This window comes from Ambystoma mexicanum, chromosome 2q (genome assembly GCF_040938575.1).
Source record: "Ambystoma mexicanum isolate Mex_15411 chromosome 2q, UKY_AmexF1_1, whole genome shotgun sequence".
Classification (NCBI taxonomy): domain Eukaryota; kingdom Metazoa; phylum Chordata; class Amphibia; order Caudata; family Ambystomatidae; genus Ambystoma; species Ambystoma mexicanum.
Window position 1 is genome coordinate 368,827,233 of NC_090924.1, and position 27,777 is coordinate 368,855,009.

General features: G+C 43.4%; 1 protein-coding gene across 3 annotated transcripts in view; it reads right to left on the bottom strand.

Moving 5' to 3' along the window:
• The window catches only part of EARS2 (glutamyl-tRNA synthetase 2, mitochondrial), a 291,133-nt gene that overhangs the window by 222,732 nt on the left and 40,624 nt on the right, over positions 1–27,777 (bottom strand). For all 3 annotated transcript variants that reach the window (XM_069647400.1, XM_069647403.1, XM_069647402.1), the window contains exon 2: positions 9,832–9,987. In XM_069647400.1, the coding sequence (XP_069503501.1) occupies positions 9,832–9,987 (156 nt within the window). The remainder of the gene's footprint in view (positions 1–9,831; positions 9,988–27,777) is intronic.

The following is a 27,777-nucleotide window of genomic DNA, read 5'->3' on the forward strand; positions in this document are numbered from 1 at the left end:
GTGGAGGTATTTCTTGCAGACCCTTTTGGTGTGACATCTATGGGAGTAAGTAAAAGCTAAAATCAGATATTGGTGTCTGTGTGTAGGGATTCGACACACCTACATGTTGTGCTGCAATAACGTCCTACCTGAGCCACTTATTGGTAGTGTCACAGGTACGTAGAAGAAATGTTCTGTTCTTCTATAAAGGAGCCTGTTGTGCGCCTTCTGGGTCTTGATCTTAATCAAGGTAGTCTGGTCAATGGGCGTGTGGTTAAACTGTGAAATTAACAGAGGCTATTAATCACCTTTGACTATCGTCAGATGGCTAGTTGCGTACTGTTGAAGCTGCATTCATTAATGCGGGCTATTTAGAGAAATCTAGCTGGGTTTATCATCCTTGTTCATGGATAGCCAGCATGTCCGTAATTACACGGGTAACGTGCAGATTCCGAGATGCTACGGTTTGCAAATGGCCGCGGGGCCGTGCGTTTAACTGTTAAACAGTGCGTGCCTTAATGCGTGGTATCCATTTTGACCCCCTGGGGTTCCAACAAGGTGGGGTGGGCCTCCTGCTGAGACCGCCACTCTAGCATCGGGTCTGGGGGCAGCACCGCTCCGTTAGGAGAAGTGGGCTTACCTGCGTATGCTTCCTGCAGTGCGTAGCTGTACTCGGGATCAGTGGTGCTTGCCCGCGCATGCGTCTTTGATATTAATGGACGCGTGGTGCGTATCTAGGCAACCGCTGAGCGTATCGCGCATGCGCGTGTGTTAGTGCTCTCGGATCGTCCGAGTATACTAGGAGCCCAGGGAGCCGTGTTGTATGGCGGTGGCCTGGACTCAAAGGGTGGGGTGATTCTATGATGTGGGATGAGTACCTTCCACAACTGGGTGCTCAAAAAGGGTGGGAGAAGCACGGGAGCTGAGTGTTATGTTTCAGGTTCGTGCTTCCCATTACTGTATCGCGGGGCATGGGTATTGTACATCACACACATCTCAGAGAGTAATAAATCGGGATCTCACGATTGTCCCGGTGGCTTTACATCAACAGATGTAACATCTATCATCCATGGCACATGCAAAAAACCTTTGATCAATAACTCTCGTTTGTCTTGTAGTGTGTGGTGACAAGCGTGTGCATGACATCTATCATATTGGCTCAACAGTGGTACTGTAGGGATAGAAGGGTTGTCCCAGAATGCTGGAAAGGCCTGTACACCCCATGTGTGTGCATAGTGGCATATGTTGAGTATGCTTCAGCAGCTGTGTTGCTTCAGAAAAATAAGTTCCATTCTATTGACACATTGAGTCCGTTTTTTACTGTATCTAAACGGTGAATCCATTTCTGTTCTAGTTTCCTAAGTTCAAATCTCTATCTCCTCCTCTTGCGTTACCGTTGACTATTTGAAGGACGCACCACCTTAGTTCTGTGTGCTTGTGTTTCTTTTTGAGGAAATGAGCCAGCATTGGCTTGTCTTAAACATTGTTTTTTAGACAAGATCTGTGTTCACAAATTCTTTGCCGCAGTTCTTGTTTGCTCTTTCCAATGTACATCAGGTTGCATGGGCATTTTATCATGTAGATGTTCCATTTGGTGCGACAATTTGAGAAAGTCTTATACTTCCACGTCATGTCCTTTAGGGAGATTTCTTTTTGATCTTGCGTGAGATGGCAGACTGAACACTTGCCACATCTGAAGTGTCCAACAACTGGGGGGAGATGCCATAATGTGGTTTGGTCTGTGGTACCACGGGATGCGGACACGGCAATGGACCGCACAACCCCATCAGCAAACTTGGTGATCCCCATATTCAATTTAAGCAAATACATTTTGACAACACAGGACACTGACGTCCTCAGTAAAGGCCTCAGCTTTGTCCCAAAAAGGAGGTTGAAATCAGGAAATTCTTCCGGCTAATACGGCTACGCTATTTCTTCCGGAATTCCACGGGGGATAAACCCATAGACCACACCACGACGGGATTAAAACCAAAATCTACCTTCACGCCCATCACATCCATTGTCTGCCCAGAAATACTCGCTTTCGAAAATAAGATCCTAAGGGAAATGGAAGTCATCTTCCAAACTAAGAACAATTACAGAGACAACCTCACAGTGGCAGAAAGACAAGCTCTGAAGAACTTGAAAACAAACGACCTCTTTGTAGTCAAACCAGCTGACAAAGGGGGAGGTATTGTCCTATGGGGCAATGACCTGTATGAAGCAGAAACCATCAAACAGCTGAGCGATACACGCTTTTACAAGAAATTGGACACCAACCCCACCACCCGAATTTTCGATGACTTTAAGAGCCTCATGCTGTTTGCCACCTCACAAGGCTGGATCGACAAAGATGAGAAGGCGTTTTTAGTCAAAGAATATCCAGTGACACCGGCATTTTACTGCATTCCGAAAATGCACAAAAACATCAACAACCCACCAGGAAGACCGATCGTATCTGCAATTGGATCACTTCTGGAACCTTTGTCCATCTACACAGATGTCTTCCTCTGACCATTTGTCAAAAAGATGAAATCATTTATCCAGGACACCACAGCCATGATACACCACCGGAACACTTTACAAGCATCCCAACAAGACATCCTAGTAACCTTTGATGTTGAGGCTCTTTACACGAGTATCCCGCAAATGGAATGCATCAACACACTCAAAACCTAGATGCAAGAACGGATCAAACTACACCCACCTCTTTCATCCAAGAGTGTATTCGATTGGCACTTACTGAGCACTATTTCATACACCAGATCCAATTCTACCAACAGATAAGAGGAACCAGCATGGGATCGACTTTTGCACCGGACATTGCTAACCTATACATGGACAACTTAGAAAAGAAGTTTGTCTACAATAAACAATATGCACAAAGACCACCTGATTGGGTGGGTCAGATATATAGATGACATTTTTACGATCTGGAGAGGTACAACGACACAACTACAGGACTTCCACGTGTGGCTCAACAGTGTTGATACCTGCATTAAATTTACCATGCACTATGACAGAACCAAGATAGCCTTTTTGGATCTGAACATCATCCGGGCGGAAGACGGCACTATCACCACTACTTTGTACCGCAAACCGACAGACAAGAATACACTTTTGAAATTCACCAGCTTCCATCCACAAGCCCTCAAAGAAAACCTGCCATACGGACAGTTCCTTATAATTAGAAGAAACTGCACCTCATTACCAGAATATAACCATCACGGCAAGGAACTAGAGGAAAGCCTAAAAGCCAGAGGCTATCCTTCAGCCATCATCAGAAAGGCCTGCAAAACAGCAAGAAACACCAATAGAACAGACTGCTTGACCAAACGATCAAGGGAGGAACACAGGGACAAAATGACACGTGTGACAACATTCACCCCAGTTAGCAACGCTATCAGAAAAACAATTCTACAGAACTGGAAGTTATTACAAACAGATACTTTCACCCCAGAAACACCCAGATTCGCATTTAAAAGAAGCAAGAATTTAAAAGACTGTCTAGTACATACCTATCCTACGAAGAAAACCAAAGATACAGACCAAACCACATTATGGCATCTCCCCCCAGTTGTTGGACACTTCAGATGCGGCAAGTGTTCAGTCTGCCATCCCACGCAAGATCAAAAAGAAATCTCCCTAAAGGACATAACGTTGAAGTATAAGACTTTCTCAAACTGTCGCACCAAATGGAGCATCTACATGATAAAATGCCTATGCAACCTGATGTACATTGGAAAGAGCAAACGAGAAGTGCGGCAAAGAATTTGTGAACACAGATCTTGTCTAAAAAAACAATATTGAAGATAAGCCAATGGGGGCTCATTTCCTCAAAAAGAAAAGAAACACAAACACACAGAACTAAGGTGGTGCGTCCTTCAAATAGTCAACGCTAACGCAAGAGGAGATAGAGATTTGGAACTTAGGAAACTCGAACAGAAATGGATTCACTGTTTAGATACAGTAAAAAACTGACTCAATGTGTCAATAGAATGGAACTTATTTTTCTGAAACAACACAGCTGCTAAAGCATACTCAACATATGCCACTATGCACAAACATGGGGTGTACAGGCCTTTCCAGCATTATGGGACAACCCTTCTAGCTCTACAGTACCACTGTCGAGCCAATATGATAGATGTCATGCACACGCTTGTCACCACACACTACAAGACAAACAAGAGTTACTGATCAAAGGTTTTTTGCATGTGCCATGAATGATAGATGTTACATCTGTTGATGTAAAGCCACCGGGACAATCATGAGATCCCGATTTGTTACTCTCTATGAGATGTGTGTGATGTACAATACCCATGCCCTGCGATACAGTAATGGGAAGCACGAACCTGAAACATAACACTCAGCTCCCGTGCTTCTCCCATCCTTTTTGAGCACCCAGTTGTGAAAGGTACTCATGCCACATCAGACATCATAGAATCACCCCACCCTTTGAGTCCAGGCCACCGCCATACAACACGGCTCCCTGGGCTCCTAGTAAACTCGGACGATCCGAGAGCACTAGACACACGCGCTTGCGCGATATGCTCGGCGGTTGCCTAGATACGCACCACGCGTCCATTAAAATCAAAGACGCATGCGCGGGCAAGCACCACTGATCCCGAGTACAGCTACGCACTGCAGGAAGCATATGCAGGTAAGCCCACTTCTCCTAACGGAGCGGTGCTGCCCCCAGACCCGACGCTAGAGTCGCGGTCTCAGCAGGAGGCCCACCCCACCTTGTTGGAACCCCAGGGGGGTCAAAATGGATACCACGCATTAAGGCACGCACTGTTTAACAGTTAAACGCACGGCCCCGCGGCCATTTGCAAACCGTAGGATCTCGGAATCTGCATGTTACCTGTGTAATTACGGACATGTTGGCTATCCATAAACAAGGATGATAAGCCCAGCTAGATATTTCTCTAAATAGCCCGCATTAATGAATGCAGCTTCAACAGTACGCAACTAGCCATCTGTTGACAATATTCAAAGGTGATTAATAGCCTCTATTAATTTCACAGTTTAACCATGCGGCCATTGACCAGACCACCTTGATTAAGATCAAGACCCAGAAGGCGCACAACAGGCTCCTTTATAGAAGAACAGAACATTTCTTCTACGTACCTGTGACACTACCAATAACTGGCTCAGGTAGGACGTTATTGCAGCACAACATGTCTGTGTGTAGGGATTCGACACACCTACATCAATATCTGATTGTAGCTTTTACTTACTCCCATAGATGTCACACCAAAAGGCAAGAGATACCTCCACGCTCCCTGGCCAAGTCCTGAAGACAGCACCAGCACAGCCAACTACCTCGCTCGTGCCAGAAACACCAGAAGTGTCGACTAGATAGATGTGTTATGCAGCTTAACCACATCATAAGTCACATTGGATACTAACCCTCACAAGTTACTAGCACTACAAACTGTTAGTCATATGAAGAGACAATATGATGACTTTTGTATGCAATTCTCCTGGAAAAAGGAGCTGAATACTGGTGACATAGATACAGCAGTCCGTATAGGCTGGTTTTTAAAAAAATCATTAATTGAAAAATAAATTGTCACATATAAGAATGCATATTGGTGTACTCTGTTTTATGCAAAGACCAATGCCATAGTCTTTACTGCGATATTAGACTACCGGCAAGTGCCATACAGGTGGGGTAGCCTATGTCCACCTTTGCATAGGACAAGTAAGGTCTTAACTTCATCCTACATTTTAAGCTAAATAACGCTTTTGAAACCGAATTTGAATATGTGGTCTGTGTCTACTCCATGATACCTTCACAAAAAACACTTTTGAAACTTGCGCTACCTAAAGAAAGTAAAAGCAGTACTTGCGAGCAAGTGAAAATGATTTAAAAAATAATTTTTAATACTGAAATTTAAAAAAGCAGTGAAACCACATTACACAAAAGGAAACAGACTAATGTTATAGATGGGAGTTTAAGGCAACACCAACAATATAAAGGGGTAATATTAATATGGTTGAAGGGGAACACCTACAAGCATTGACAAAGCCAAGAAAGAGCTAAAACAAGGCAGTTACAAAAGAACAGATATTGCCAAACATGCAAGGGGCCATTGGAATATTCATAAACAGTGGCAATTGTTGCTCATGTGTTACATAACCTGTGGTGACAATTGACATTAACTGACTTTACCCTAGTCAAAGGAAGAGAAATAACAGATCTGTTGCATATCAGTCATTGGTTACTTGTGTAGTGGGGAAACAAGTGGATCACAAAGGCTGCATTTTGGGAGAAGAGCGAGATCCACAGGGAGAGGAGCATTATTGTGAGAAGAGTATCAAAGAACACTAATATAAATCTTGTTTTCCTTGAAGAGTTGTTTTGAAGCTACAGTTTTTAGAACCGTTTGAAGTTGTGGTGAACCATTCATCAAATGATATTTAACACCTAAAGCACTTGTGGTCGTCAACTGCTGTTTGGGCAGGGAAGTATACCTGAACATCAAACTGCTGGAGGAGTGGGCCTGGCATAGAAATAAACCAGGTTGAAGAAGTGTTTTAAAAAGGGGTACTGGTGAATGCACTTTATGTTGAAGGTGATACTAAAAGACATTTGTGGCAAAAATCATCTGGTCTAAAAGAATTATTGTTGCCATTGATGAACTGAAGAATTAATTAAAGAAGGGAACAAACCTTCTATTCTTTCTGAGTTGGAACTTTTTGCTGACAAAGTTGATCATCCAACCGAGTTGGAACTTTATATTGAGGCGTTGAAGTGGAAACAAACTGTGGTTGAATATTATTTCAAATCAGGATTTCCTGGTTTTCTTTTCTTGAACTGTGAGACACAATCATGTTCTGAACATGGGGAAGGGCAATTTGCCAACGTTACAAATAGAATGTGGTGATAACACACAATCATTATTGTTTATTGAGAATTGCAATACATTTCCTGGTTTATTTTTTGTATGTATAAGAGTGAGGGACATATATCCTTTATTAGAGCATTTCCTTTAATTTATTTTAGGTAGGGAACTCCTAGGCGGTGTCGGGATAGTGAGCGTTCATCCAAGCTGATCTTATAATAAAATGGCATTTGTTGAGAAATCTTCACAAAGTTGTCCGCTTCACATTTCTGAACCCTCACAGTAGAGGGTTATCATACAATCTAGTCCCCAAGTGCCCCATAAGGGCATTAGTGTCTGGAGGGTGCAAGGTTGGCTTGTACCCTTTCTCTGGGGTTTTCCTGTCCTCCATGGGGGAGGCAACTCCTGTGGGATCCCGCTTACCTCATCCCCTCAGGGGTGTAGAGTATACAGGCTCACTTCCCTGGTGCCAAAGGGGGTGGTGGGCGAGGTGATGAACTCTCTGAATTTGAAACCCCGCCCAATAAGTAAAATCTCCAAAACACTGTGCAAACCTAGTAGGAGACCTTAAAACATCTGGTCACACAATAAGGCAAGCAACGCCACGTTGCTAGTCTGGTCCAGAAACACTCTGGTCACCTTTACAAAAGGGGATCTCAAGCGCTTCTTACAAGACCTGCAGGATAGCCTGACACCGGAAATAGCGGTCTTGCAAGCAGATGTAACAAAGAGTGTGGTGGACCTACGATGAGAGTGGACTCTCATCACAATTGGATAAAGATAATGTTGGTACCTGTAAAATGGTATTCACACGCAGTTAATGTCGATCCAGATGGTGGCAGAGTGACGTCAGGTTCACCCATGCAGGGATGATAGACCATCCTTATGACCCTCATATTGTTAACACTGTGCTCACCCTATCTGCCACGCAAGCTCTCAAACACTCCGCATCTATCAGGAGTATATTCTTCTCTCATGAGCACATCTTGGAACACTTGTGTGGGTTTTATAGAAGCTGGTACTGTTTTTCAAGCATCACAGTTTAAACAAAAAAATAGATCTCATCCAGTTCATAGGTCGAGCAGATAAACCAAGTTACTTGACCTGCAGGTCGGGCAGGATGTTCAAGATTTTTTGAGCCCTGGTAATCAGAAGCTTTTACATCACATAAATCTAACCGTCCATCCCGAGTGGTTGCTACACGTCACAACCATATGCATTTATCCCAGCGTATTTTCTGGTACTATCTCCACACCCTCTCAAGGAGCAAAGAGTAAATGTTACATTGGTAAAAGAAAGAGTAAAATATATACTTAGACATTATATTAAAGTAATTTCATAAACATGTTTTACAACCTTTCCATAACTATTTTATATAAAGGAGAACGGCAAACTGAGGTAACGTCCTCAAAGAAACTGCCTCAGCATTCAATCAGCTTTACAAAAACCATACAAATTTCATTCAACTTAGAAATTGATTTTTAAGGGCAAACAATTAGTATGTAAATGCAAATCAGTTCCATGTATGAAAATGGTGGCCATAGAGACACTGAAGCACTCTATATATAAGATAGCCTGCATTTGTTAAAATATACATTCATCTTGGTTTCCTTTGACCAGTAGTTGATGAAGAAAACCTACATTTGTAAAGAGTCCTGAGGAAGTACTTATGTGGAAAATATATATGACTTGCTTACCCGTAAAACTGATTGGTTATTGATTATGGCTCATGTTTGGACTAAATCACCAAATGCATGTTTAAAGCACAGTGGGCTCAGTCGGTTTTCCGCTGACCATTATTCAAACACAAGCAGTGTGGTTTAAACACATTTTTTCTTTAAGTGGTTTGCAGCTTAGCACTCTTTAACTTCAATACTACCACATGTTATTCCTTTATTCTTGAAGAAAACTTCTTCACAAACAACAATTCCCCCTTCCTCCCTCTAGCCGCCTTCTATCCTAAGTCGTATATGCGCTAAACTTTGTACATGGGGCCTTTTTGTAGCCCAACAAACTAAAAATACAATCTAATAACACTTCCTCAGTTAGTACGAGTACCTAAGCACCATTATACGGCAAAGGCCCATCTCGCCCTTTTATTTTAATTCTCTTTAAGGATCTAATCAAAAGAGAATCATTTCTTTGACCTTTTTTGGATATGGATATTATATATGGGTGAGTTAGCGTATAGATTAGGTTGAGGGGAAGTGGGATGGGGTGATTGCAGGGTCCCCCATACCACATTTCAGACCCAAAAGAAAAAAAAAAAAAAAAAAAAAGGTCAAATAAATTTGCTCAAATGTGATTAGGTGAAATGTTTTATGTCAAATAGACCCAAACTGAGCCCAAACCCTACAAGGAACGCACACTCCCTTTCTCAGTCTAAGAGTATATCCATGTCTCATCTATCTTAACAAGATTTGGCTTCTGCGAAGCTCACATACATTCAAGGGGTCAATATGACCAAGACCCAATCATTTTAGAGAACTGTAACAAAATGGCCGTTTACCTATGCTAGGGGCAATACCGCTAGCCGCAGATGGTTGATTAAGGAGGAGCGTGTGGTCTCCACATTCCCGTAAATCCAGGTAATGGTCTCGGTACCACACGTATACGGACAGCACAGCAGACCTTTATTTCCAGGTTAAACCCCAAGTGCCTTCACATACACCTTAAAATAGCACTGATAGCATCAACCTCTAGGAAAATGAAGACTGATCCTGTGCTCCTTGCTGCCACATTCTGTTTGGATCAACAGACCAGCACAATGCCAAATGTAGTTCCAGACCAGAAACAAATGGCTTTCGCAGAAGCACTTTGAAAATTCCTGAACCTCGTCTCACACCACAGTTTCAACACGTTTAAGGTTCAGTGCTGGAACACATTAAGAGTAGGGTTGCCATAATGCATAGGCCACTCAGGGACAACCAAACCAATGCTTTGGAGCAGTTCACGTTTTAAAATGAAAAAACTGTAGGGCAAGTTACTGTGCCTCAAGTACCTGCCCAGTCCAACATATCCTCGATCGCCTCTGCAGCTCCAGGTACAAGGCGACTCTGATCTGTGTCTTCCAGTCGAAGGATAAAGCTTCCCTTCTGCTGTCTGGCAAAAAGGCAGTTGTACAGGGCTGTGCGAAGGCCCCCCAAATGCAGGAACCCTGCAAAATACAAACATCAGGGCGCAGATCAGTAGCAATTTGCTATGTTTGTACTTACAGTTAATGAGGAGACATTTAGAATACTAATATGAAAAAATAAATTCAATTAAAAAAAGCCCAAGTAAAAAACAGCCATATCGGGTACATTTGTGAAGTTGAAACAACCCCAATTTAGCAGCACCAATTTAAATACTTTTTCCTTTGTATTCTATGTCTTCGCTATTTGTCAGTTGAAGAGATCAAGTCAAAACAAGTACTTTTTCCCCAAAAACATAACTATCTATACGAATACGATTATACCAAAGAAACAATCTCAGACTGGTTAGGAAAAAAAAAAATATATGCATGCATCTTTAAATGGAACAGTTGAAGGACACATATGTAGGTCCCATTCTTACTTTCATAGTAAATATGCTTTGTGCACAATAATTAGTGCTTGCACTTAAGACCGACTGGCAAGCTTTCTTTCTAGAATTTCTTTGGAGAAAGTTTCAAAAGGTTACTTAATTGAAGTTGAGGTGAGTGTGCACTACCTTTAGTGGTTAATCAATTTCGTTTTGTTGTTCTTAATAAGTTTGTAATATTTAGGGTGCAAACCCGCTAAAAAAGTGCCTCCGTGAAGTAGCACTATGATAGACTTTCGTTCCAAGACCATGACTGTGAAGCCAGTGGTGCTGGCTGCACTCCCTTGTCCACTACAATGTGGTTTCTCTTGGTTAATAGTAAATATATATCCAAAGTAAAAAGAATCGTATATTCAGTCTGTTTCATCTGTTTTTACTGTATTTTTATTCATAGTATTCTGAGATTGTAAAATCTCTATTCATGCAGATGCCATAAGGAAGGCCAATGCATTTCGGAATTAACTTCCTTCATCAGGGCCTTATTAATCTGGTTTCAATAATTGTAACAAAATAGTAATTACCAAAGTAAAACAAAATTCAAATTACCATGTTTGGCCGCAGTCCATGAATTAATGTTACACTAGTCAATTAATAACCATGTTCGTTCCACGTAAATGTTTCATTCCAAAAATGTAGCATTTATGGTAACCATTTTTTGTCACATCCCATTAATTGACATTACCAAAATGAATTTATCCCCATAAGTAAATGCATAAGTCCCATGTTGTCAGATGTACCACCAAAAATAATATCAACGGCGTTCATCACAGTAATTAGAAAAAGAGAATGGTAATTATACATACAGGTCGGGTTGATAAATTGCAGTGATGTGATCACGGAGTTAGCAGAAAATAAGGGAAAAGGATAATATATTACATATGGCACTTAGGTCCGTCACAAATCAAGTGAAAAAAATTGGATGCAGTAAAGACTGACCTCTATTGTATGTTGCGTGGCTTCTGCACGTGTAACGTGTGTCTAAGGATTCTCCCGGTGTTGCTTAATGCAACTGTAGGCATTTAGCACAATCTCTCGAAGAAGATCTGAAAATATTATAATTACGCAGGAAGGTCACTCACTATTATCAATAGGAGTAGATTGCCGAATCCTAAAATCATCTTGTTCTTCTCTGGTGTCTCGTAATGACTCGCAATGAAGCGCCGTGAAACAGCGGGGACGCGCGTTGCACTGCGAGTGGCAATGTTGTTATAGGGTTGCTATGCGAACGGCTAGAAGTCGTGTTAGAAGTAGGTGAAACGTGGCGGCCATGTTATAATGTGCACTAGGTCTATTGGAGTAGCCGTGCTATATATATATTAGGTGCATGGTTGTGTGTGAGGCTATTGCTCAGATTTCACATTAGGTAAGTATATAGCTTAACAAAATGTAAGCAACGTGAGAATGTTGAAAAACATTAAAAAAAATATACAGCGTTCAATAACAAAATATTTCGATGCATGCAATTCCTGAAGTCTGTGGTCACTCGGAATAATACGAGTATACCTGATGAGATATACTTAAATGTGTAGTGTTAGTAGAAATCCCGTGCAGCATGGGGTACTGATTGAAAGCAAACACGTATCGTACCACTGCAAATACAAATGACGTTCAAAGAGTCTCCGATAAATATGTTGAATAGGGGAATCTCAACACTGCAAGTCTGTGTTGAGGGGACATTGATTAATTGAATAAATTGATAAATTCACCACAAAATAACTCATATGTATACGTATCATACTAATCTCATATACATTTGTGTCTAACAACGATTAGTTATTCATAACTTGTATCTATCAAGACGATGTATTAATGGGATAAAACATTTAAAGAAGTATCCACGCCACCCAAATTGGCGATTGCTTAGATGGTTCTGTGAAGGACCACGTGGAAGGGAATATGGTTGAGCATAGTTCACATAATGCAATGGTAGCTAGGCTGCTGATGTCATGTAGAATCACAGAAAACAACTTAGTTCAACTTCCTCACTAATTCCATCAGGGGATAGTGAGTCTAATTTGTCGATCCAGAAAGCTTCTTGCTGAGCCCTCAATTTTTTCATGTCTTTGTTGGATCCTTTCGTCGATTGTACCTCAAGTACTGCAAACCTCAGTTGAGTTCTAGAATGTCCATTCACCTTAAAATGTCTTGCTACTGCTCAGGTCAAATTGTTATTGCGAATGCATGATTTATGTTCATTAATCCTCACTCATATTTTGCGTGCTGTTTCTCCTATGTAATATATACCACAAGGGCACTAATGGCATAAATTACGTTTTTTGGCATGCAGGTGGCATGGTACCAGAGTTTGATGTTAGCTCCTGTTTTTGGGTGCGTTATAGTATAAGCCTTCATAACGTTGTTGCAATTGCTGCAGTTCATGCGAGGATAAGTGCCAGGGTGTTTATCAGGTCTCCTGATAGTATTCTTGCCTCTTGTGTTGACTAGCATTGCTTCTTTTATAGGAAAAGACTGGCGGTTGTGGAAACCGATCTTTAATCCTTGTATCACTTGTTAGTATGCTCCATCTATCTCAAATTATTTCTTTGATTGTTTTTACTTTGTATGTCATATGTAGTGATGAATACCAATTCTGGGTTCTGTCGATCGGTTATTTTGGTGAGAAGTTGATCACGTGTTTGTGTTTGTTTTCTCGCATGCTGTTTGCAGATCTGTTTGTGGGTAGCCTCTCTCTTATCTCTCACAGTCCTCTGGGTCACTGACAATTTGATCCTTAACATTTGTCCAAATTGTAGGTTACGCAGAATATTTGGTGGGTGAAAGCTCATGCAATGTAAGATATTGTTCCGATCTGTTTGCTTTGTATAGAGTGTTGTGTTTATTCTGTTTCCGGTTATCACCGTTTGTACATCCAAATAATGTATATTGGGACTCCCAACATCTAGCGTGAATTATAATTGTGTATCTATGCCATTCAAGTATACTAGAAAGGTTTCCAAATCTTTCTTTTCTCCTGACCATATTCCGAAAATGTCGTCAATATAACGAACCCAAGTTTTCAAATATGGTTTCCATCTTGTGCTTCCAAGGATATTTTTGCTTTCTAATTGGTACATAAAACAGTTTGCATAAACTGGCGCCATGGTTGCCCCCATGGCTGTTCCGGATATCTGTCTGTAATACTTTTGATCATACTCAAAACAGGAGTGCATAGATATACATTGTAACAGAATCATCAGGAACTCGTTATTTGCTCCAATCTGCTCCGTTTGAAGCAAGAGGGTCTGAACTGCCTCTTGACCTTGATTATGGGGAATACTCGTGTATAAGCTTACGACATCTATGGTAAACAAAAGGTCTTGATCTTCTAGTTCGATTTGGTTTAATATGTGTAAGAAATGAGTAGTGTCCTTAACAAATGTGGGAGTTGCTTGAACGATGGGTTGTAGAAAATAATCAATATATGTACCAAGGGGTTGTAGAATACATTCTGTTGCAGCCACTATCGATCTTCCTGGGGGTTTTTCCGTTCTTTTATGTATTTTGTTAAGAATATATAAGTGTGGCATTTTAGGATGTGATGTCAATAAGTAGGATTTGGTTTTTCGGTAATCCAATGCGTCATCCAGAAGTGATTCTAGCTCATTCTTTATCTCCATGGTGGGATTGTGTGTTAATAAAGTATACGTCTCTGTGTCGGCCAATTGTCTTAAGCATTCATTGTGATGGACTTCAGTGTCTTGTATTACTATATCGCCACCCTTGTCCGCCGGCCGAATGGTAATAGAATCGCCCATAAACAAATCCTTGATTTGTAAAAGTTCTCCTCTGTTTAAATTATACTTATTGGGATTCTTAAATTGAATTTTAGATGAATCTTTCGTCACCATCTTTTCAAAAATATCTATGGCTGGTACGTGAACTGGTGCACAAAATGTACTTTTTGGTTTGAACTCCCTGTACTCAATGGTTGTCTCAAGAGTTGGTATATTAGCTGTTTCTGCTAAATACATCTTAAGTTTGAGTTTGCGTATTCATTTGTATACTTCGACTTTCGTCTGGAACTTGCTTGTGCTATGAGTGGGCACAAATTTTAAACCTTTCTCCAATGTTTGGATTTCTTGACTTGAAAGGTTTCTTTTAGAAAGATTCACTACTAGTTTCGACTCGTTTGTTGTCTGGTTTGCATTCCTTGATACTTTTTTCTTCCCTCTCCTTGTCCTCTTCCTCTTTGTTCTAAAAAACCACCAGTAGCTGGATTGGCTGGTTGGGGTTGTCCTGTGTCTGTTCCTGAGCCGCTTGCCGTCTGGTTGTCTGTGCTCTGTTGTGATCTTGATTCTGTAGTGTCAGACTCAGAGCTGCCGTTATCACTAGTTGGTTTATTTGGTCTTGTATTCGGTTGTGCGCATTTGTCTGCCCAGGTGTACACTTCGTTGTTAAGGTAGTCGTATGTATCTCTCCGAAACTTCCTGACTTTTTGGGCTTCGAGGTCTTGCTCGTAACTTTCAAGTTTTGTATTCATATCTGTGTCACGACCCGAGTCCCACGTGGATTAGTATACCTCTGTCCCCAAGCACCAGTCAGGGAGAAACACAAAGCACTCGCTGACCGGTTATTGAGGCCACAGGTGGGAGAAACAGGGAACACCTGGTCCCAGGTGGCTGCAAAGAAAATACCAGGTTAAAGGATTGGCCACAAGGTATTTACAACAAGCACCAAAGAATACAAAGTAAAGACACCTACCCTTGGGATGACCGATGTATGCTTTGTTCCTAACTGTTCCTCCCGGGGGTCTGGTGGGCCGGTGCGGGGAAAGGATAGGCCCAATGGAGTCTGGGAATGGAGACTAAGTTCTGATGTAAGGATTTATCAGAAAAGGGGAAAACAAGGGCAAGGCTTGATGTATTCCAGGAAGGACTGAGAATGCAGATGGGGGTCACAATGTGGCAAATCCAGGGGTAATCCAAAGCAGTTTCAAGATGCAGTCCAAAATCCAGGCAACAGAAGTTAGCAGTCCTAGTTTAATCCAAGCAACAAATCCAAAAACAATCCGATAGAGCAACGAGGTCCAGAATCCAAGGGGTCAAAAAACCATGAGATACAGAGCACAGGAATAGCCACACGCCGGCTTAAACAGCTGAGAAGCAATGAATGGAGGGCTAGGCTCTCTTAATTCTATCCTTCCGGGTCTGGCAGCCAATTGCAGATGGCTTTCTGGTCACGTGACCGCTACCTTCTAGTCACGTGACCGCTCTTTTAATGGCACGTGAGCGCTTGCAGGTATGACTGTTCAGAAGGCCACTCCCAGCAGAGGACCACAACATGGGGCGAGATCCCCTGCGCACCTGGAAACGCCAGGGTAAGTTCCAAGACAGGAGCAGGAAGTGGCGCCATGGGAATCCTGCAATGCGGCAGCCGAGCGTGCACAGCCGCAGGAGGACCCCGCACCTCGCCCCGCCGCCCGTACTCTGCAGGACCAGGTAAGGTAGACAAGGGCATGACAGAGCCCCCATCCAAGGGCACACGTCCCCGTGGGCTATGAGGGTTGTTCTTATGGAAACGTGAAACCAGCAAAGGAGCATGAACCTGATCTGCAGGTTCCCAGGACCGTTCCTCCGGGCCATAACCCAACCAGTCCACCAGGTAGTAGAGGCGACCCTTGGTAACCCCTAGACCCAAGAATGTCACTGACCTCGTATTCTTTGGAGGCCCCTTTCATCACTGATGTAGGAGGCAAGATAATGTGCGTGGAATAAGGACATGGTTTGAGGCGGGAAGTGTGGAAAACGGGGTGTATGCGCTAGATGGTAGGCAAGGACAATCTGTAGGCTACGGGGTTGATGACTGTGGTGACCTGATAAGGCCCTACAAAACGTGGCAGTAATTTGCAGCAACCAGGTATTGGGAGATGTCTAGTGGAAAGCCATACTCTGTCCCCAACTGCGTAAGTAGGAGCCGCTCTTCATTTCTTATCGGCAGCCCGACATATAGAAAGTTGCGATTCCCGGAGATGTAGTATGGTTTGGCTGTGGACATCCCTCAGGTTCTGTATACATGAGGAGACCGATGGAGGCAGTGTGGGTGTCAATACTGGAATGGGGTATATGCGAGGGTGTTGTCCATACAATGAATAGAAAGGGAGCAGCCTGTAGATGAGTGGGGTGCATTATTGTAAGCAAATTCAGCTAGATGCAAGAGCGTATACCAGGATTGCTGATGTTGCAAAGAAAGACAGAGATATTGTTCCATGGTCTGGTTGACCCGTTCGTCTTCCCATCGGACTCTGGATGGTAGGAGGACGAGCGGCGCGAGTCTAAGCTTAATAGTATGGTGAGTGACTGCCAAAACCGGGAGGTGAATTGGGAACCCTGATCGGATATTACAATGGTGGGTAGTCCAAAAAGACAAAAGATGTGATGAAAGAGCAGGTCAGCGAGAGCAGGAGCTGTGGGTATGCCAGCACAGGGAACAAAACGGGCCATTTTAGTGAAGGAGTCAACCACTACCCAAATAGTATCGAACCCCTTTACTTTGGGCAAGTCAGTGACGGAATCCATAGTGACAGTGTGCCACGGTTTTAAGGGAAGTGGTAGTGGTTGTAACAGCCCCAGAGGTCGACCCTTTCGGTTCTTGCACTGGGCACAAACAGAGCAGGAAGCTACATACGCCACTGTATCCCTGTTCATGGATGGCCACCAACACCAGCGTTGGAGCAATGCCAGAGTGCTTTTCTGACCGGGATGGCCGTTTATGATTGTGTCATGGGACCATTCTAGTGCCAATGAACACGTTTCTGGCGTGGGCAAATATAGCTTCCCCTATATGTACGGTGGGCCTTCATACATTTCGATAAGCGGCAATGCCACTGAAATGGGATAACGTGAAGGCTGCCTTAGTGGTAGAATCAGGTAATGCCTGAGGCCAACATAAGAAGTGTAATTTACACTGGTTCAGGAAGGTGCAGAATTTCCGTGGATCACCATGGAACTTTTCAGGGGCAGCCAATGCGAAGGGAGTGGGGACATAAACTGGAGCCGATACCACCGCCTCTGCAGGGGGTTCCGGCTGTGGAGGCACATTCCCAGATTCTGCATCTGGTGGCAAAGCGTGTCTTTCACTTTGTATGGCATCTAATCGCCGATGAATGGTTGTAGTGGCGGCCGTTATATCAGCCCTTAAGACCATGATTGCTTGTACTAGGGCAGCCACCGGGTCCCCGGCAGAGGTATCCATAATCCAGTGGTAAGAGGCTTCTCAGTCTGTCACGACCTGAGTTCCACGTGGATTAGTATACCTCCGTCCCCAAGCACCAGTCAGGGAGAAACACAAAGCACTCGCTGACCGGTTATTGAGGCCACAGGTGGGAGAAACAGGGAACACCTGGTCCCAGGTGGCTGCAAAGAAAATACCATGTTAAAGGATTGGCCACAAGGTATTTACAACAATCACCAAACAATACAAAGTAAAGACACCTACCCTTGGGATGACCGATGTATGCTTTGTTCCTAACTGTTCCTCCCGGGGGTCTGGTGGGCCGGTGCGGGGAAAGGATAGGCCCAATTGAGTCTGGGAATGGAGACTAAGTCCTGATGTAAGGATGTATCAGAAAAAGGGAAAACAAGGGCAAGGCTTGAAGTGTTCCAGGAAGGACTGAGAATGCAGATGGGGGTCACATTGCGCCAAATCCAGGGGTAATCCAAAGCAGTCCCAAAATGAAGTCCAAAATCCAGGCAACAGAATTTAGCAGTCCTAGTTTAATCCAAGCGACAAATCCAAGAACAATCCAATAGAGCAACGAGGTCCAGAATCCAAGGGGTCAAAAAACCATGAGATACAGAGCACAGGAATAGCCACACGCCGGTTCAAACAGCTGAGAAGCAATGAATGAAGGCCTATGCTCTCTTTATTCTGTCCTTCTGGGTCTGGTAGCCAATTGCAGGTGGCTTCCTGGTCACGTGACTGCTACCTTCTAGTCACGTGACTGCTCTTTTTTGGTCACGTGAGCGCTTGCGGGTCACGTGACTGTTCGGGAGGCCGCGTCCAGCAGAGGACCACAACATGGGGCGAGATCCCCTGCGCGCCTGGAAACACCAGGATAAGTTCCAAGGCAGGAGCGGTAAGCGGCGCCATGGGAATCCTGGAACGCAGCGTCCTCCCGGCGGCCGAGCGCGCACAGCCGCAGGAGGACCCCACACCTCGCTCCGCCGCCCGTACTCTGCAGGACCAGGTAAGGTAGAAGAGGGCATGACAATCTGCTAGAATTTCAGTAAAAGATTCTGCATTGGTCATATCTGGGATTTCTTTTGCTAATGTTTCAATTTTATTTTCTAGTTGTTCAATATTCCCTGAAAGCTCTTTGATGGTTAGTAATATTAAGTCCAGAGAGCATTTGTTAAGGATCTGTTCCCATTTGTCAACGAAATCTTTACTCTCCTTACATAGAGTGGGACGTAGTGGTATCCGCAGCCCTCTCGGGATTCTTTGAGCCTTGTAGTATCTGCCAAGTGTGACAGCATGTAGCTTTCTGTTGATTAACTTTCTGATTGAATATTCAAGTTGTTTGATTTTACTCGTTGGGTCATTTGTTGCTTTGGCGCGTGCTGTGTCTTATCAACCCAAGTATGGCATCTGCTTCATCGGCTGAAAAGCCTATTATCTTTCCTCTTTTATCTGTTAAGTGCTCAATATCTTCATAAGACATCGTAAACCGTGGTGTGCTACAATTTAAAAAAATCCACGGATGAAGAATAGAAAATTGAAGCGAGTCTGCACTACCTTTAGTGGTTAATCAATTTCGTTTTGTTGTTCTTAATAAGTTTGTAATATTTAGGGTGCAAACCCGATAAAGTGCCTCCGTGAAGTAGCACTATGATAGACTATCGTTCCAAGACCTTGGCTGTCAAGCCAGCGGTGCGGGTTCCACTCCCTTGTCCACTACTATGTGGTTTCTCTTGGTTTATAGTAAATATATATCCAAAATAAAAAGAATCGTACATTCAGTCTGTTTCATCTGTTTTTAGTGTATTTTTATTCATAGTAGTCTAAGATTGTAAAATCTCTATTTATGCAGGTGCCATAAGGAAGGCCAATGTATTTCGGAATTAACTTCCTTTATCAGGGCCTTATTAATCTGGTTTCAATAATTCTAACACAAAATAGTAATTACCAAAGTAAAACAATATTCAAATTAACATGTTTGGACGCAGTCCATGAATGAATGTTACACAAGTCCATTAATAACCATGCTCGTTCCACGTACATGTTCCATTCCAAAAGTTTAGCATTTATGGTAACCTTTTTTTTGACACATCCCATTGATTGACATCACCAGAACGAATGTATACTCATAAGTAAATGCATAAGTCCCATGTTGTCAGATGTACCACCAAAAATAATATCAACGGCATTCATCACAGTAATTAGAAACCAACTAGAAATATTACAATGTGCATGAAACTCCCATAGCCATTCATTATGCGTGTACAGGCAGCGAATGGATTCCCATAAACAGTTAAGGGGAGGATTATGGCATTTGTTCTGAGGCAGAAGCACGAGCAGAATTCCCAGGACAGAAACGATGGCAACAGCTTCTCGAATGTTCTCTCAGAAATCTTATTGCAAATCTGCTCTCAAGCCCTGCTTTTAAAGTACTTGCAGGCATCCATTTTGTAGCCATAGACAGCTTAAGCCGTGTCTTTCAATCAGTGCCCTGGCGGCAATAAGCAAGCACGAGCTGCCTCCAGGGAGCTTGCACTTATCACTGCTGTTAGGGCAGACAATTCAAACGGGACCGCCAGCTTGACTAATGCCATCCTAATACAGCAATTAAGCCCTTTTCTGCTGGAAACTGCTGCATTAATATGCCATTCGTAGGACTGGATGTCCTGTGAATGAGGCGAATACATCCACAACACATTGATTGCTGTTTCACAGCTAAAGAACTAGACCACACAAGTCCCTTTCATAGAACTCGCGTGGTCTAGTTCCTTTCACAGGGCGTTATACCAGAAAAGTAATCCCATTGTCCGAATGATACGTACAATATGTTGGCCAGAAGCGAATCGCATTATGTGACAAAGTTCGCAATCCGAGAAACCTGAATGTAACCAAAGGGAGTCCATTTTGTGAAATGCCGGCCATTTTATTTTTGTGTAACACTTTGCAAATGTATTCTATGCTTTAGATCTGCACACGGTGCAAGGCCACGGCTTGAACTCTGAAATGCTAACGCAGACAAGAATGCAAAACTGTATAAAAATAAATTGTTTTCCCTCTCACTAAGTCCTTGAAGCCGTGCAGAAGCCATGCCTAATCAGCAGTCCAGGTGCCGGTTTGTCTTGCAAGCACTGTTGTAAAAGGCAGTTAAGCACAAATTTTATGCTTCTAGCAGTGCTCCTTAACGGAGGATGGTATTTTCTGCTTCAGAACTGTCTGACCCTTAGCTCATGAGCCGTAGCAAACAGATAACGTAGTATGGAATGTTTATCTGCTTAGAACAAGATATCCTTACCGAGCCAAAGCTCCATGTTCCTCATAACAGAAAACTGTCCCTGCTGCCTTTGCTAGAATAACTATGTTTAGACTGAATGAAGACTTGTCATAGCGTGTCATAATTGTCAATCACTGAACCCTAGCCCGTATGACGCGGGTCGAATAGCTTATAACAAAAGGATGATGTGTGTATATATATATATATATATATATATATATATATATATATATATATATATATAGCTGCTTGAGCGCTGTTGGCTCGCTCTCGCATCTCACATGTCGTGAGGTGTTGAGACCAACTGAGAAACTCTGAATAAAAACCAGACTTGTTTGGAAAACGAACCTCGCGGTTATTGTGCCTTAGTTTCCATATGCGGTCTTTATGGCCAAGCAACGGCTGTTTGCTGTATTGCAAAACAATGCCACCCTAATATAGCAAACAAACCTTTTCAGCAGAAAAGGGCTTGTTTGCTGTATTAGGATGGTCCTGTGAACATACATTCTCTGCCTTAACAGCAGTAGCAAGTAAGGGCTGCCTGGAGGGGGCTCATGCTGAACATTGAATTAAAGAAACAGCTCATGCTGTCTGTGGCTACGAAACGGATGCCTGCAAGGGCTTAAAAGTAGGACTTCAGGGAAGATTTGATGCTCACTTTAGATTGAACTCTTTCAAAGATTTGTATATATTGTTTTTATTAAGGCCAATATTTCCAACACAAACATTTGAGAGAACTTCTCCTCTAAGGGCACCAAACATGCAACATATGCTCGAAATTGTCACCAAGTCCATAGAAGCTCACACCTCCTTTTGGTCTTCCAGCTACATTCACATTGCATACATTCTACTCCTGACTGGGCCACACCTGGCCTCTAGGCCTGGCAGTGACTCAATTACTATTCTGGTGTTTGCTGTGTAGAGAAATGTAAAAAGGTAATCTCGGTCCAAAATAGGACAGGGCGATATGGACCAAAAGGCATATCTTGATATTTTTGGGCTGAATGGCGTGGCGATATAAGATATATAGCTCAATATTGTTTATGCAAGTTAAATGCTCAGTTAGAAGCCGCCAACTACATGTGAGATGTCACAAACACCTTTATTTATTAAACATTGATCTAAATAAAGTGCAAATACAGGTTTCTGCTTCCTGTTTGGGAATAGTCACAGCTGTGTAAATATAAAAATGTAAATCTAAAAAAGAAAAAAAAAAAAGTAGTATATATCAGGGCGTGCGGTAGCAGCCCTGTAGTTATGGTTAAGTTGCTCAACCCCTAGGAAGAGGACTTTATGGGTGGCTTATAACTTTGTCCCCCCCAAAACAAATCCTTACCAAACTGTGCAAAAAAAGTATATGGCCCTGACAGATTGATTCTGTGACGTTTAGTGAGGTTTCGTCAAAGGGGGGGGGCAATGTTTTTTTTTTTAATTTACTTTGTTGGTTTTACAACAGAAGAGAAAAGAAAACCACACACTACTTAAAACATGCAGATCATGAAACACATTAGCAATCCGTAACCTTTACTCTAACCTTCCCCATGTATTCCCTCTCCCGAATCCCACCCTCCGGTCCTGCCTGTTTCTATGTTTTAATTTATGCACACTACAATTCGGTAGCTTGGATCCATCTCCCATCCACCTTAGGGTCCATTCGCTTCTGTCCCTTCCTCAGGAGTGGCAAACAGGGTTTGTCACAGTATTTCCCATTCCAGAATTTCATCAGAAGCCCCCACTTGGTCCCATCCCACTGCCTCTCTCCATGCCGCAGTTTCATCCCCTCCCCAAATATACAGATCCCTCGACCAATCCTCTACTCGCGGGCCTTTGGGCGATTTCCATGCCATAGCTATTCTATGTTTGGCCAGAATACACGCCAAGTCCTTCATCCTAGTTACACGTTTCCGGCCTTTGGGGCGTGAGAAACTGCTCAGTAGGCATGCATCAGGGGAAAGCACACCCAATTCCACTCCACCTTTTTGTAATCTGTCTGCCATCTCTCTCCAGTATATCCCAATCACTGAGCATGCCCAGAACATGTGTAGCATCCCAGCTCCATCGCTTTACACCTGGGACATACCTGTGCTGCTGCGCCTGGAAACGGCAAGATCCGCCTTGATGTCATATACGCTCTGCGAGTCACTAACAGCTGTATAAACTGCAGCCGTACATTTCGTGACACCGTCCTATGGTATCTTTGTACCTCTTCCCATTGGGCGTCAGTAAAGGCTACCTACTCGTATATCGTCATCCCACTTGCCCCTTTAACCACCAAAGGGGGGGAGGGGCAGACCCATTGGACAACAGGTGGTCATATTTGCGATATGGGCTACCCCCCTGCCACCGCGAATAAGACGTCCACTATCGAATGTCTTTCCATTAACTCACTAAACACTGGACACCTGTGCGTGACCCCTCTCTTAATGGTGCTATGCAGCAAATATTGACCTGCGTGGATACCAGTCTGCATTATCCAAGAAGGGTATGTAAGCAGTAAATCCCCTATGGTGGACACCCCACAGGCTTCCCAGTATGTGTGTATACCCCTCCATGCTTGAGCAGAGGATGGCAGCATTGAAACCACAGGAATCTGCCTTGAGTTGGGGTCTGTCAAGCCTATAGCGCAGTCATGGCCCTGTACCACACCTTCACTCCCAGGGACACCAGGTGACACCAGGTGCAACCATTGGCCACTTTGAGGCTTTTTGAACCTGTTAGGGAGAATTCTCCGAAATGTGCTAATTCCATTCTACCTTAGAGACCACAAGCTCTTTTTGCTGGAATTTAAAAAATACATGAGAGATAAAAAGTACTAATGTGATTTATTCTCTGTGTTTCTTTTCACTTTGGAGTCTGACAAACTCCATAGGCATCATCTTTACATTGTGACACAAAGCACCTTCAGTGCAGTGGCACAGGTAAGTCTCTTATATTTCCCAAAGGTTTAAATACCTTCTCTTGGTTAAACTACCGTTTCCAAGAGCAGTAAAGTGAAATTGACTTTACTTACATTTTGTAACTTTCTAGACCCAGCACAAACTATCATACCATAGGGTGCTGGAGGGGTTAATTAGTATCCCCTTTGTCTAGTTTCTTATGTAACATGTTTGTTACCCTTCCTACAATTAATGGCTGGTGGCAGTGGTTTAGTTTTTACTACCAATGTGCGTTTCTACCGCGGGCTGCGTTCTCAGCTGCAGTAAGCACCCATAGGTGCCCATTTCATCAGAATGGCCCAGTGTTTTTTCACCATTTCTTGTTGGAAAGGTCCTTGAGATTTACTCTGCGCGCCAAACCAGGTTTGGTCCCTTTGTTTGTTTTGTCTTTGGAGGGATTCACAAGTGAAGCCCACCTCTGGCTCCAGTATGTCTGGCAGGGGCAGGAAGTGAGGGAGGTGACAAACTCCCTGTGCTTAATTCCCTTGGTTACAGGAATGCACCCAAAAGGTGATTGGCCGGCTGGCTGTCCGGCAAGGACTGCCACCCTGCTGTGCGATTGACAGCTAGGCTGGAATGAATGGGAGAAACCTGCATAAAAGGCGAGGCTTTTTGGATTGGAAGGCAGAGTCGACCACTGGACGAAGGAATCCGAAGAAGAACTTGGAAAAGACGCCTGCTGCAACTCCTGGACCGTTGGTTTGCCCGGTGAAGCCCTGCTGTTGTGCTGAAGCTCTGAACTCGCCTCGACTAGAGAAGCCCTGCAAGGATGACTTCTCCCTTTGACCAATCAACTCCGAAGTAAGCCATCTGGACATCCTCTCGGAGCTGGCTGTACTTCCACTGCTGCTTCTGGAAGTGAAGTGCAAGCGAGAGGAACACCAGATTGTGTGCGTTGCTTTTACGTCGGACCCGAGCGCCGACTTTCCTGAAGCAGAACTGACCAAGCCTGAGCCACCTCAACAGAGTGCTGGACCCCAGATGTGAGGAAAAGTCCAGAGTGGTATCCGAGAACCGCAGTGTTGCTCTCATACACGAGAAGCTGAAACACTGAAGGACAGCTGAATTGAAGTTTGCCCATTGCTGCCGCTGACCTTCCCATTTCAGAGCAGGAGTCCCCAGGCGCCCTCCCTCTTATCTCCACGACTGAGGCTCAGGCACAACGGGATCTGCAGAGTTGTACAGGAACAGAAGCCAGCTGGAACCATTTCTTCTAACCAGAGGTACTGTAAAGTCTAAGAGAACTTACCTCTTGTTGTGTAGCCTTGCTTGCTCTCAGTTGAGACCCGTCTTGGTTACCTTGCAGAGTTGCTATAGCTTTGCCCCTCGCAAGCCTGCCAGCTTGTGGCCCCTTCAAGTGCTCCATCTTCTACAAACATTTCTAAAGACATTGTGCAAGACTTTTTACCTACCAACAAAGAAGATCTTCAGCTCCCCTTGACATTGTGCAATTCACATTGGCTGTCCGTCATCTCCGAGAGACTCTTCTTACCTTTGACTCTGCTTCATCTTTTCCCCCAGAAAAGGGTTAAAATGTATTTGACATTGGAAGGTTTTAAATTATTTGTTAACCTTTGTTTTATTCCCCTATCTAACTTTTGCACCAAACTCAGTATTTCTCTAAATGTACCAACGATAAATCAATGTCCACAGTGTCCTAGCTATTTTTAAGTCACATGAAGGTGTAGGCTGTGTCTGTGTGCCATCCCCAATGGGTATTATCTGATTTAGAGAAACTAAGAGTGTGTTTTGAAGTGTATTTTAATTGTTGCATATATTGCTCCCTTCTGAAGGCTTATATAACGGACTATGAAATAAATTAATAATTGTTTTATCAGGAAACCTTCGGTGTAAGTGTTTATTTGAATAACTGCTACTGTGAAACTCTGTGTCACAACATTACTGCTCACATTGACACCTCTTGAGATCAGCCAGGCTGTTCAGCCACACTACCAACCTGTGTAGTTCAGACTTATACCAAAGGTTGGGTCCCTATTGCCAGGAGGTCAAGGTTATTGTAGTGCACCCAAAGGGTAATGCATACAATCTTGCCTAACAGAACCACAATCTTCAGATAACCCTGCCCATTGGATTGCAGCATCAACACATCCGGAGTAGGGTTGTCTGCAAGCCAATCCATGACAATTTGCAACTGCCCTGCTATGTAATATAATTCAAATTACGGAACTCGGATGCCCCCTCTGTGTATGGTCTATATAATGTTGATAATGCTATTCGGTTCCGCCCATTCTGCCACAGGAAACCTCTACAAATACTCTCCAGGGTCCTAAAGAAGGACCTAGCTATATAAAACAGAACGTTCACAAAAAAGTGCAATAGCCTGGACGATACCACCATCTTCAGCAACGCTGCTTGTCCCATCATTGAAAGAGGAAGTTTGGCCCGGAACTTCATAGAGCTCTTAAGGATTCTAGTGCTTGCAGCGTATTGTGTATGTGTTCCTCCGTAGGGCCGTGGTACACATTAATCCCCAACTATCTGAACGTGCGTACTTCCCACTGCAGAGCAAACACAGGCAACTCGCCAACTTCTATCCCTCACAGACAAGCTATTGGAAATAATGCAGACTTGTCTTTACTGATTGCAATCCCGGAGAGTTTTACAAAAAGCGCCATCGCTTCCAGCAACAGCTCTAAATTGTCCTCAGGGATCTGTATATATAAGAGTGTGTCATCCGCACATAGGGATATCAGATGACTGGCACCATCTATTTCCACACTTGCATCTATATATTCTGTTCTACTACTGTGCAAGGGGGAGGGGGGGGGGGTCGGGAGGGAGTTATAGGTGGGCTCCCAAAATGGATTTTTTTTTTTTAACTCACGTCTACAGCCCAAACCGGTGGACAGATTGTCACCGAATTTGTGGCAGGAGCAGCAGCTTGGATCCGAAAGGGTGCTTTTGTAAATCCGTCCAGTAGTTTATTTTATTTTTTTTAAACGCCCAAAAGTAGGTAACAAAAATGGGTGATATCTGGGTTCGGTCCGCGGACGGGCCTCCGATTGGCCATGGAGCTGGCGTGAGGTCTGCCAACTTCGGACGCGCCCACTAATTGGATGGTGAAAAGCGTGAAGTGTGTTGGATTTTTTAAAACGCCCACCTTGTTGGATCCGCGGACTGCCGCTGGTGTCTGCGACCATCGCAGTGAACACATATTAAGAAAACAACATTGCACTTGTCAAACTTGCCAAACAATCTCTGGGGAGGTGAGGCGTGATGAGGATGGGATGGGATATGGCCATAAGAAACCAAAAAACAGGCGTTTTTCATTCCTGAAGTCCGCGAACAGTCCAGATGTTGGGGTACGGTACTGTGATGTTCGCTAACAATTCAGATGTCCTGGGACATCTACGCCTATTTCTGCATTACAGGGTTGGTGAAAAGCAGTTTCTGGATGGCTTACAACTTCGGCACTACTCAATGAAACTGCATGTAATTTAGGAATTTTATTCTAGACCTAAATCTGAATGGTTTTGGAAAGTGTGGGCTATTTTGTCAAGATGGAACAAAATTAGAGGGGGATCCCAAACTATTGTAAATGCTTATAAATGTGGTGCCATTTGACGAATCTGCACAAAAGTCGCAAAATGATTTCAAATCTAGATAAAAATGTGTCTGCAAAGTTTGGTGGGATTCTGTCAAGAGGGGGCTAAATTAAAGGGAGGTGTCAACATTTTCAGATGGCTTATAACCTTGTTGCCGTTTGACGAATGTGGTCAAACGTTTTCAGAAAGATTATAGACCCAACCTTGAATGTTTGTGTAAAGTCCGAATGGATTTTGTCAAGTGAGGGCTAAGTTATAGGACTATTGTATGCACATACATTTTGACACCTTTGAAGAAAGAAAAACGGGCGGATTTCCAGCAAACTCGTGTAAGGCCCATTGGCAAGGACCTTAAAGCATGGTTTTGCAAATGTGCCTGTGTTTTATTTTTTGATAAGTGTCATAATGTAGGTACAAAAAATAGTGATATACCTTGG